The sequence below is a fragment of the Pseudoliparis swirei genome, chromosome 11 (genome assembly GCF_029220125.1).
Source record: "Pseudoliparis swirei isolate HS2019 ecotype Mariana Trench chromosome 11, NWPU_hadal_v1, whole genome shotgun sequence".
NCBI lineage: Eukaryota > Metazoa > Chordata > Actinopteri > Perciformes > Liparidae > Pseudoliparis > Pseudoliparis swirei.
Window position 1 is genome coordinate 1,929,789 of NC_079398.1, and position 10,595 is coordinate 1,940,383.

The 10,595-nt window shown below is 40.1% G+C and overlaps 2 protein-coding genes across 3 annotated transcripts; one reads left to right on the forward strand and one right to left on the reverse strand.

Annotated features, from left to right (window-relative positions):
* Window positions 1-3,057: 3,057 nt before the first annotated feature.
* Window positions 3,058-5,239, reverse strand: ccdc32 (coiled-coil domain containing 32). Its single transcript, XM_056426934.1, has 4 exons — window positions 5,134-5,239; window positions 4,594-4,847; window positions 4,182-4,335; window positions 3,058-3,711 (listed from the first exon to the last, which is right to left on the reverse strand). The coding sequence occupies exons 2-4, from the start codon at window positions 4,832-4,834 to the stop codon at window positions 3,522-3,524; spliced, it is 585 nt and encodes a 194-aa protein (XP_056282909.1). The 5' UTR covers window positions 4,835-4,847; window positions 5,134-5,239; the 3' UTR covers window positions 3,058-3,521.
* A 133-nt stretch (window positions 5,240-5,372) lies between these two features.
* On the forward strand, window positions 5,373-10,295 carry pcmtl (l-isoaspartyl protein carboxyl methyltransferase, like). 2 transcript variants are annotated; one of them, XM_056426932.1, is made up of 9 exons: window positions 5,373-5,430; window positions 5,729-5,864; window positions 7,164-7,268; window positions 7,457-7,488; window positions 7,584-7,688; window positions 7,782-7,902; window positions 7,978-8,063; window positions 8,566-8,735; window positions 9,654-10,295. In XM_056426932.1, the coding sequence occupies exons 2-9, from the start codon at window positions 5,747-5,749 to the stop codon at window positions 9,688-9,690; spliced, it is 774 nt and encodes a 257-aa protein (XP_056282907.1). In that variant the 5' UTR covers window positions 5,373-5,430; window positions 5,729-5,746; the 3' UTR covers window positions 9,691-10,295. The 2 variants fall into 2 exon arrangements, with proteins under 2 accessions (XP_056282907.1, XP_056282908.1); XM_056426933.1 differs by having other exon boundaries at window positions 5,378-5,430; window positions 9,618-10,295.
* The last annotated feature ends 300 nt before the right edge of the window (window positions 10,296-10,595 follow it).

Here is a 10,595-nt window from a genome sequence, read left to right on the forward strand (position 1 = left end):
TACTGTTCTTACATTATCTGAATGTTCCAAGCAGAAGGTTTAACCTGATCTGATAAGTGATGCACTGATTTGCACATAATTCACAAACATCTTTTTTCTTTTTTATAAATCTATAGAATTTCGAAATACACAACAAATCTAAATTTCCAATAACTAATAACAATGCAAATGTGAGTGCATGCATTTTAAAAATGTAGGTGTAAAAAGAAAAAATACCTCTGAGATGTCAGTCAGACATTTTTTAATGACTTGGACAGTCCTGTGTCCGATGGGTGTCCAACTATTGTGCAGCCTCACCTCCCTCTGCAACACACGCTTCTGAATAAAGTCCCTCTCTCTCTCTCCCTCTCTTGTGTGTGCTCTCTCTCTCTGTTCTCTCTCTCTCTCTCTCTCTCTCTCTCTCTCTCTCTCTCAGCATGCAGTCGTGTTCATGTGAATGAGTCACCTCCAGTAAGACGGATGTCTGTCATTAACCTCAATTAACAACCATTACAATCTCCTATGATATTCCTCTTGGGAATAAATAGTGAAATTATAATGATGTTACCTTGGAATCACTATAATTTTCCAATTGGAACTTATAAAGTGTCCTTTTATAGATAGATAGATAGACAGATATATAGACAGATAGATAGATAGATAGAAAATGTGCCCTATAATAGAATTATCAGTGGAAGAGCTGACATAATAAATATTACTAATTTATTGTCAAATATCTAGGCTGTGAGGTTTTTCACATCGAGGCCACTTTCTAGGAAAACACACCAATAAACAAATATTAAGGAGCAGAATAAATTGAACAGTTAAGGGACAAATCACAATCTTCCTGCAGTACACATCTTCATTTCTTTAAACTGAAACTAATTTATAAATTGTGAGTCTCCTGTCAGAGCAACCCAAACAGAATCCATGTGACTAAGTGATGCATCGGGTATCTGCAAAGGGGGAAACCAGGACTAAATTAATCGGCAACGCACTGGAAGAAGAAGATGAGCATCAACCGAAGGACATGAACACACATTTAAGTATTTACAAAGCAATTTTATCATTAAATAATTTGTAATCATTACACAAGTTTGGAACAAATAATGGTCACTGCCAGTGCAACACAGTGTGGGTACAGTGGGTTGAGGTAAAAGGAGGAGGGGGCTCCTCTTTGTTCATGTCGGGGGTCTTTAAATGACACCTCCAAGCTTCTCCCTGCCCGCTGCACAGCAACCTGCTGGCGTCCAGCCGCTCATTGACACGGATGTCTTGTCCTGGGTGAAAATGGGTCCTTGCAGCTCCCTTTGATGTTTAAGAAATGGGTCTGAGGTGGAAAAGAAGGCCACGTATCTCCTGGTGTGGAGGTTATCACATTCCACCTCTCTGCAGTCACTTCTCCTCTTCCCCAGGCTCTGTCACTGTCGTTTTACCTGTCCAACAGTTGCACCCTGACGTTTCCACCTCTTCCAGTCACCTGACACTCACGTCCATCCACTCCCCCCGCCCCGCCTTGCAGTAACCTCGTTTAGCCATCACCTGCTCATCTGTTTACACGCACTGCGTCGAAGATGAGTCCTAATCATTTGAAGAACGCATTGGTGGTGAGGTAAGTCCACAGAAATGACAGTTTGACCAATAGCTGAATGATGGGGACATAAATTCACAATTTCATCTCACACTATTTGCTAGTGGACGGTGCTTCAAATATCTAAACTCTTTCCAAAATGCATTTATTTGATGCGGAGATATATAACTATTTATTTATTGATTTGCTTTTATCCAGAGATGACCTAGACTGGGTTAAATGGTTGCTGGAGCTCTTTTTGTCAGTGGAGACCACAGGTGGCTCTTTTCATGACCACCTTCCACAGAAATGACATTTAAATCAATGATGGGTGCCAATCAGATTGACATGGATATCTAATCTACACCAAAAGTCTATTGACATAGCACCCCTGCAATAAAGTAGGTTATAATGTTGTGTTTTTGTTCAAACCGTTTCAGAGAGGTGTTAATTCAACTTTGTGGACATTTTGTATGATGTGTTGCAGTTGAACTATATGATATTGCAAAAGTATTGTTAAACTACTTCTATTAACAATTTTAGGGGAGTCTATTGCCTTAACCCTCTTAGTCACTCATCTTGGAAACAACTGACTGATGAGTTAACCCTCCTATTACCTTTGGGGTTAATTTGACCCCATTCAATGTTTAATGTCTCTAACAAAATGATTGACATCATTTTTTTCTTCATATTTCATGACTTTTCCTGATTTATGGGGGACAACTAGAAAAACATAAAATTCACATGATATGTTTTCACTGTCCCGAACACAACTTGTACTCATCTGTGTTCTTTGGGGTCAATTTGACCCCAGGCTGTTTTTCACTGTGTAAAACATATAAGAAATATCAACATTTTTATTTATTTTAAAGGCTGTTTCGGTAGTCAACAAACAAACACAAAGTACCTCACACTTAAACTTGGGAAACAATATTAATTCTAATCATTTTCTGGAGGTTTTAATTGCTGGGGTCATAAAGGGTAAAAGATGTTTGTAAATTTGAAGGTAACAGGAGGGTTAATATGAGTATAGGCTTCCTTAAAGGACTTAGGGCAGAGAGATGTTAAGATGTGTTGCAGCAGACGCCGCCTTTCACTCCATATAGGTCAAATTTGAATGGTTGGATATTAGATTTTCCATAATACAACTGAGAAGTGTTTGAGCCAGTTAAAATTGACTTTTGGGTTGATCCAATAACACAATGCCCTGATCTACGAGTCTCCAGTTCAATTCCCGGCTGGATCAATTGTTGAATGTCATTCCTCTCTCCATTGTCACAGTAAAAAGATATTCAAAAAATCGTCTTTGCTGCCATCTAAAGATACCGCAACGAGAAAGACCGACAACAGAAGAGAAACCTGCAACGCTTTCCACCGTCTACTCTCACACTTGTGAGACAACACAACACAAATGTGTCAGAGAAAGTTACACGTGTTCATTTAGCAGCTCAGCTATCTAGCTAAATATAACAGCTTCAGCTTATTTGCAGACAAATGAACAGAATTAATTCCACTTTATGGTTTTATTGAAATGTGGGTAAAACTTGATTGGTAAAAAGATTATGGCAAAAATAAAAATGTTATACAATATTTTTAGGAATATATCAGAGTATTCCTGCTCTAGATTTCATAATTGTATGTCTGCAAGATGTCACAAGAGTCTAAATTAAAACATGTTACTTAATGTGCTCCATTATTAACCTTTGCAAATATATTCAAAGTAGAGAGCTATTCTTGTAACATATAGAATGGGAATCAGTACACAAACTACAAAAGTACTTAACACTCAGTTGCTGGGGATACAGAGGACGAGTACAGGGTGTAATTGCTTCTTGACCATTGTTAACAGAAGCTTTGAAAAAAACAGGGCTATGACATAACGCAGCTCAAACCGAGCGTGGGGGTTGACAAGGCAGCGCTACTGAATACACGCCAAATTAGTTCTTTTTTCAGTGCCGGTATTTTTAAACACTTATTTCTCCGGGCTGTGAGCGCCATCTTCCTCGGGGTCGGCTCTCTCTCCCGTCTTGTCCTCTTCGATCTGCGTTTGGTTCGGTTCCGCCTGTTCGTTATTCTGAGACGGTCTCAGGAGATACTCCAGCTCTTCCGTGCTGATGGCCACCTTCTCAGGAACCAACCACCTCTTGAAGTGTTCAAGGGCGCTAGGGAAGGGAAGTATACACAAGGTATTAAGATGAGAAGAGGTCTATTTGAAGCTCTGGGACACCAGAGTTATGCTTGCAACAATAGAAGTGCTTTTACTGGCATCATACTTCTATCATAATATGAAGAACTAGAACAGGCACTCGGTAGAGCGCATACCTTCGCATATCACAAGATTGGGCATTGAATTATGAACATGTTGGCATTAGTTGCATGCCAATTGGATACAAATTTACCGCGCTATGGTAAAAAGAAGATGTTGACCTTTTCATGACCTTGACCTTTGACCCGATCGGTCCCAAAATCTAAGCAAATGGTCCCCGGATAATAACCAATCATCCCACCCAATTTCATGCGATTCGGTTTAATACTTTTTGAGTTATTCGAGTAACACGCATACAAATAAATAAATAAATACACGGCGATCAAAACATAACATTTTCAATGCGAAGGTAATCCTCCATCCTACCTGTCATCCATGTCACCGCTTTGGAAGATCTCTGAGGTCTGAGCGTCATGCAGAAATCTATCCCAGCATTCTTTCTTTACCTGAGACAAGGAGCGCAACATGTCCCTGGACGTCACATCACTTGACTGGCCCTTTAATTTCTTCAGGCGGTTCTCTGCATTAAAATGTGGACAAAAACAACAACTTTATTCTCAATCTCAAATGAAAATGTTAAAATTTAGAAGGGTAAGGAGCATCACATGTCTGACTTTTAGTCTATACATCAGAAAATAGAGAACAGAAATGCCCATCAGGACTTGGAGCCCCCATAATTCAAGTATTTCCTATACAACTTGATTGAGATGATGGACAGGGTGAGCTAAATGGGACATGATGCCTGCGTTCATGGAAGAGACGGGAATGACGCGTGTACCTAAACTGGCGATGTAGATCTGAGAATCCTCCATGGCTTTCCATTCGGATCTAGTATTTGTCCCATTTGAGAGTCCATTGACCTGCGATCCGATCGGTGCGGCTGGCTGGAACGAGTCTCTGAACTCCGTGTTGACCTCCCGGGTCGGTGGAGCTTGCGGCCCCGGCAGAGTGGAGCAGACTTCAGTCCACAGCTCCCCGCTGGACCGGGCGAGCTCCTGGCCCGCGAAGTCCTCAATCATTCTGGTCAACTGACTGAGTTGGAACAGAAGTCGAGATGAGTTAGCATGCCCACGGTTTTGTTTATGGGTCTGTCAGCAGCATTAACACCCCGGCATGTTCTTGAGTCAATTAGAAAACAAATCGAAAGGTAATCTGCGCAGAATTCAACATAATAAGCACAATCAAAAGCTGAGTTTTCATTCACCATCATGCATCAACATAGCTACATTGGTGTCTACAACCTATTTCATTGAGTATTGTGATATTTCAACTGTTTTTAAACGGTTACGTGTCATAATGATTTTAAAGCATATCTTACCTGAGTGAAACTCTCAATAGAATAATCGCTATTTCTTCTAAAGTATGATTTTAAAGATTAAATATTAGCCTCGCTAGCTAACTGTGTCCATGATCCACAGTGTGAAATGGGGAACGCCCACTTCCTTATTTATTATCATATGATTGGACACTGTAACCGTCCATCAAACAAATTTAAAATATGATTGGATATATGGGTCTTCATGTTGTAAACCCGCATCTTATTGGCCAGGCGCTGGAGAAGAGTCAGGTAGTTGATCCCGGCAGGAAGGAACAGATCCGGGGAAGAACTATCGAGGTAAACAAGTACCGCTGATCTCGGTTGATTGTTTGAAGATTTTACATTAGCATTGGCAAACTGTTCGGTGATATGATGGGTAAATAATGTGAATGTGTTTGTTGCGGTAAAATATGGAGCTGGGTCAACTCGGCGGCTAACTGTCAAATTGCGATTATTTGAAATATATTCTTCTGCAAAATTCACTTATGCTAGGAATGATTGACAACCTGATTATTACCGCCTATTAAATGTGTGTTACAGTTACTTGCGTGTCACGTAGGTTTGTTTGCAAGCGTTGATCACCATGTCACTGCAGGAGGAGCCCGCGTAGGAGATGCATGCCGCGCTGCGCCTGGTCGCGGTGGTCGTCCCGATGGGTGTGCTGCTGTCCCGGACCATGGCGTGGATGTCCAGCGGCAACACGCACGCAGAGCTCATCAGCAGGCTGAGGGGTAATGCTCAGATCTCAGGGACGACAAGGTCTTTGACTTAACGCCTCAAAGGCCCACAACGTAAAGTGCGACAGCTGCTGCTTTTATACTGAGGGGAACAGGATTGTGTCCTCTCTCTCGGAGTGTGGAGTATGACAACATTAAGAATAGAAAAAATACACGTATTGTATTACTCACCATCATCAAGATGCAGGATATTACACTGAGAAATTGATACTCTTGGGGCAATTTGAAATTAGAAAGTTACATTTATACTCCCTCCTGTTACCTTTCGGGTCAATTTGACCCCATTCATTACATTACATTACATGTCATTTAGCAGACGCTTTTATCCAAAGCGACTTACAATAAGTGCATTTCAACCTAGAGTACAAACTAAGAACAACAAGAATACAGGAAGTAACATTTCCTCAGCATAGCGAACTACAGAAGTACCATAAGTAAGTGCTATTTAAGTGCCACTGAAGTGCAAATCTGTGTTTTAATCCAGATATATATCGATAGAGATCCATTCAATTTTTAACATCTCTAAAAATATGATTGACATAATTTCTTTTTGCTTCATATTTCATGACTTTTCCTAATTTATTGGGGACAACTGGGAAAACATAAAATTCACATGATGATATGTTTTCAATGTCCCGTACACAACTCGTACGCATCGGTGTTCTTTGGGGTCAATTTGACCCCAGGCTGTTTTTCACTGTGTAAAACATATAAGACTAATCAACTTTTTAATTTATTTAAAGGGCTATTGAGGTAGTCAACAAACAAACAAAAAGTACCTGATACTTAAACTTGGGAAACAATATTAATTCTAATCATTTTCTGGAGGTTATAACTGCTGTGGTCAAAAAGGGTAAAAGATATTAGTACATTTGAAGGTAACAGGAGGGTTAAATTCAAAATCTCTAAAATTGATATGCAAAGCTTGATTTTGAATGTCTGATGTCTGAACACAAATTAAAGGAAAGATGCATGAGAACAATTAAATGTTTGGTCTCATGTAACATTTAAGACAAAGAAATATGTGTATGCCTTATCATGATATCACAATGATAAATATCCTATTAATTATCAAAACATAATATACATATTGTTATACCTCCAAGCTTTACATATTGACACTGCACGTTGCTTTTATTCCCATTTGTTATATCTAAAAAGCTTGTGTTCATTTGTTTTCCATTCACATTAAAGGGTAAAGGGAAACATACCGGGTTCAATCTGCACACATTTTCCAGTTCAACTCGGTGTAATTCACATTGATAATTGATCATGAACTCTTTTCTCCTCCAGATCACGGGGTGATCCGCAGCGACCGCGTGTTTGATGCCATGCTGGCTACAGACAGAGGGCTCTACGCAAAAAACTCTCCTTATGCAGACTCTCCTCAATCCATCGGTATTCATAAACACCTCACACACACTCATTCAGGCCCATTCCCACACACATTCCTATTATTATGGTTCACACACTTACCTATTATTATGGTAACATTTATTTGAGTGATTACATTAATTCTGTGTTACATTGTGTTTCATGAGCACAGATGTGTGATATGACTGTTTTATGGCATTTTATTTTCACAGGCTACAGGGCGACCATCAGTGCACCGCACATGGTGAGTAAGTCGCACTGAACTGCTATAAATATATATATATATAATTGATGTACATAAACATGATGGCATGAATGTTTCCTCTGGTGGTTTGACAGCATGCTCATGCGTTGGAGCTGTTAAGTGACAAACTAACTGAAGGGGCATCGGCACTGGATGTGGGTTCAGGGAGTGGATATCTCACAGCCTGCTTTGCAAGAATGGTAAGTGCTGTAAAACGTTGCATGTTTCCTACTAGTTGGTATAACATGCACTATATGATTGAGTGTAATGGCATTTTTTCTTTTTTTTTGTAGATGGGCCCTAGTGGTAGAGTGCTTGGCATTGAACACATTAATGAACTGGTTCAAATGTCTATAAAAAATGTGCAAGCTGATGACCCAGAACTGCTCACCTCTGGACGCATCAAACTCACAGGTCAGTCATGAGAAGCCATGCATTTAAAAAAATGTTTATCTCGCACAGCCACAACATACCTACATCTTCCCACAGTGGGAGATGGAAGACTCGGCAACCAAGAAGGAGCGCCGTATGATGCCATTCATGTTGGAGCAGCTGCAGCGACTGTTCCTAAGGCTGTAAGGACACGTATGGCTTTCACTTCTATGAAAATAGAATAAGAGAAAGTATGCGCTTATTTAGCGACATCCAAAATCCACATCAATGTAGCACAGAGAGGTTGAAACGCAATGCAGTGCAATCTTTCAAAGAGTTATCTTTTAGTGTCAGGACAAGTACATTCAGTGTTCAAATAATACTTAATCCTATATTAAAAATGTGTCTGCTTTATAAAATAATGTACTTTTAAAATGTCTATGTAGCTCACACAAAGATGAGTAGGACAACTTTTTAAAAGTTGTAAAACGGTATCTCAAGAAGGATGTGCCTCATTTATCTGCATGACCGAACATCTACTGGAGCAAAGTAAATCTTAAACAGTCAGCGGCTTCCAGAACCTATTTTCTTTTCTCAAGTGTTGTAAACTGTGATATAACTTTGATATGCAGAGGGCAGCCGGCATTTGCTTCTTGAACATGAACTCATGTGGCATTTCTGTTTTCTGCCATCTTTTGGTCAAAGCTCTTGGAGCAGCTGAAGCCCGGTGGGCGGTTGGTTCTCCCGGTGGGGCCCGACGGTGGCAGTCAGGTGTTGGAGCAGTACGACCGCCAGAGCGACGGGACCTTTCTCAAGAAAGCTTTGATGGGAGTGCTGTACGTCCCCCTGACCGACAAGAGGCGTCAGTGGCCTGGGTATTGCACAACAACATGCTTATAGTCCGTTTTATAGTTTAGTTTTATATTGTATTTTTTATTATTGTGTGTTTGGTTTATTGGTGCTGCTACTGCTATGACAAATTTCCCCTTGGGGATTAATAAAGTATATATCTATCTATCTAGTCTTGGAAAAAAAGAAAATACAGAAATAACATGTTTTTCCCTGTTTTCTGTTTAATACGATTAATGAAAAAGCACAAACGTTTTTCTGTTGTTTTCGTCTTGAAGATAGACGCAAAGCAAGGCAGGCGACCCGGAATTATGGGTCTCTCAAAATAAAAAACAAGACAATATACTGTAAGAATTGTAGTTTGTAATACAGTTTAATCAAAGTCATGTTTGTGTGCAGGGTTGTTGCTGTTGGCACACATGTATCACCTGTATTGTGCCGTTTCTTGAGTGAATGCCAAGCAGAGTCTTTAAGAAAATTTGCAGAGTAAAGGTGTTCGACCAGTAGATGACAGTCTAAGTGTATTTAAACCATACCGTTTAGTTATATTTACCTGTGTCTTTGATCATTATTTAAGGTTATTGATGTGTTGCTCATGAAGAACTAAATATGTAAGCAAACGCATGTCGAACATGTCGAGCACAGGAAGAAAAAACAAAAATGGGCGTTGAGCTGTTAGTGGAGAAACTGGATTTGCGGATATTCACGGAATCAAAAGTCTCAACTAATTTCATTTCCAAGGCCAACTTTAAGCGTCTAATTAAAAGAACTTGGGCTGAAGTTGTGAGTGCCAAAAAAGGCCACCCCCTTCAGACACGTCGTGTATGGTTTGTTTTATGCATCATGAGTCACCTCCACCTTGTTGTTGTTGTTGTTCATATCAATGCTATCCATCCCTCTCTCCCCAGAGGTGAGCTTTGAATGCAGTGTGGTTGCCCCGACAGGAGGTGGCGGTGGTGCTGCAGCTCTGGGGCCCCGTAGTTGATGGTATCACTGAGCTCTGGTCTTCACAGCCACCTATCCCTCTGGGTTGTCACCCAGCAACAACAAGGAGGCTCCTTCTCTGTTTGCCCAACCAGGCGGTCTTCCAAGAGGGATAAACCCGTGAGCGACTGAATGAGCGACCACGGCTGGACAGATGACCTTCCTGTGATGAGGTTATTGTGAATGACTGACAAAGAAAGGATTCCTGTGGTCGAATGGGATTCACAGTTTTCTATATTGGGAAGTCAGTCATGTTAAGCATTGAGAAAATGCAATATCAGTTTAAGATGCAACTAAATGTTTTCTTCTGGCTTGTGGGAAATTTGGATGAGTGGTAAATTTATGAATGCAGTAACACAAGGCAAGGAAGTAGATGGACAATTCAGCAAAGTAACAATGTATATATAGATATGAACTTCATACTGGCTTTATATACTGTATGTCCTGTTTGACATTGTTACTGTAGAGCAGAGGGGGCATTGTGCCAAATAATTTTTAATTGAGGCACCCCTTTTTTTTTGTCTTCTTTTTCAACTAAACAAATATTAAATTGTGTACGATTTATGAATAAAACCCAATAAATGAATACAATATTGTTTTCATCTTTCTCCAGCAAATTATTCCATCGGTGTCAGGGTGAGCTTCAGAAATGACACGGATATGTTTATTATTTTGAAGGAGATTAGGATTTTAACAAGGTTCTACAGTTAATCATTCTCAGAAGAACTCAAATAAATGCCCCGTCAGATATCAAAACACATTTGGGGGGAATTGATGACAAAGAGAGTCATTTTTATTCTTCAATACTTATTAATGAAGAAAAAATTGGTCTCCAGCAGAAGGGGCACTTTTCTCATCCAGGGCAAAAGGGGTGGAGCTTGAGCATCACTAGGGGGCTATCT

What these genes read in the sequence shown, in the direction of transcription:
- ccdc32 (XM_056426934.1), bottom strand. Translation starts at nt 4,834, where the DNA reads ATGATTGAGGACTTCGCGGGCCAGGAGCTCGCCCGGTCCAGCGGGGAG. An exon ending in GATCTACATCGCCAGTTTAG is followed by an intron (nt 4,336 to 4,593) that starts GTACACGCGTCA and finishes ATTTTAATGCAG; the next exon opens with AGAACCGCCTGAAGAAATTA. An exon ending in AGCGGTGACATGGATGACAG is followed by an intron (nt 3,712 to 4,181) that starts GTAGGATGGAGG and finishes TCCCTTCCCTAG; the next exon opens with CGCCCTTGAACACTTCAAGA.
- pcmtl (XM_056426932.1), top strand. Translation starts at nt 5,747, where the DNA reads ATGCATGCCGCGCTGCGCCTGGTCGCGGTGGTCGTCCCGATGGGTGTG. An exon ending in TGGACGCATCAAACTCACAG is followed by an intron (nt 7,903 to 7,977) that starts GTCAGTCATGAG and finishes ATCTTCCCACAG; the next exon opens with TGGGAGATGGAAGACTCGGC. An exon ending in AAGAGGCGTCAGTGGCCTGG is followed by an intron (nt 8,736 to 9,653) that starts GTATTGCACAAC and finishes TTGCCCCGACAG; the next exon opens with GAGGTGGCGGTGGTGCTGCA.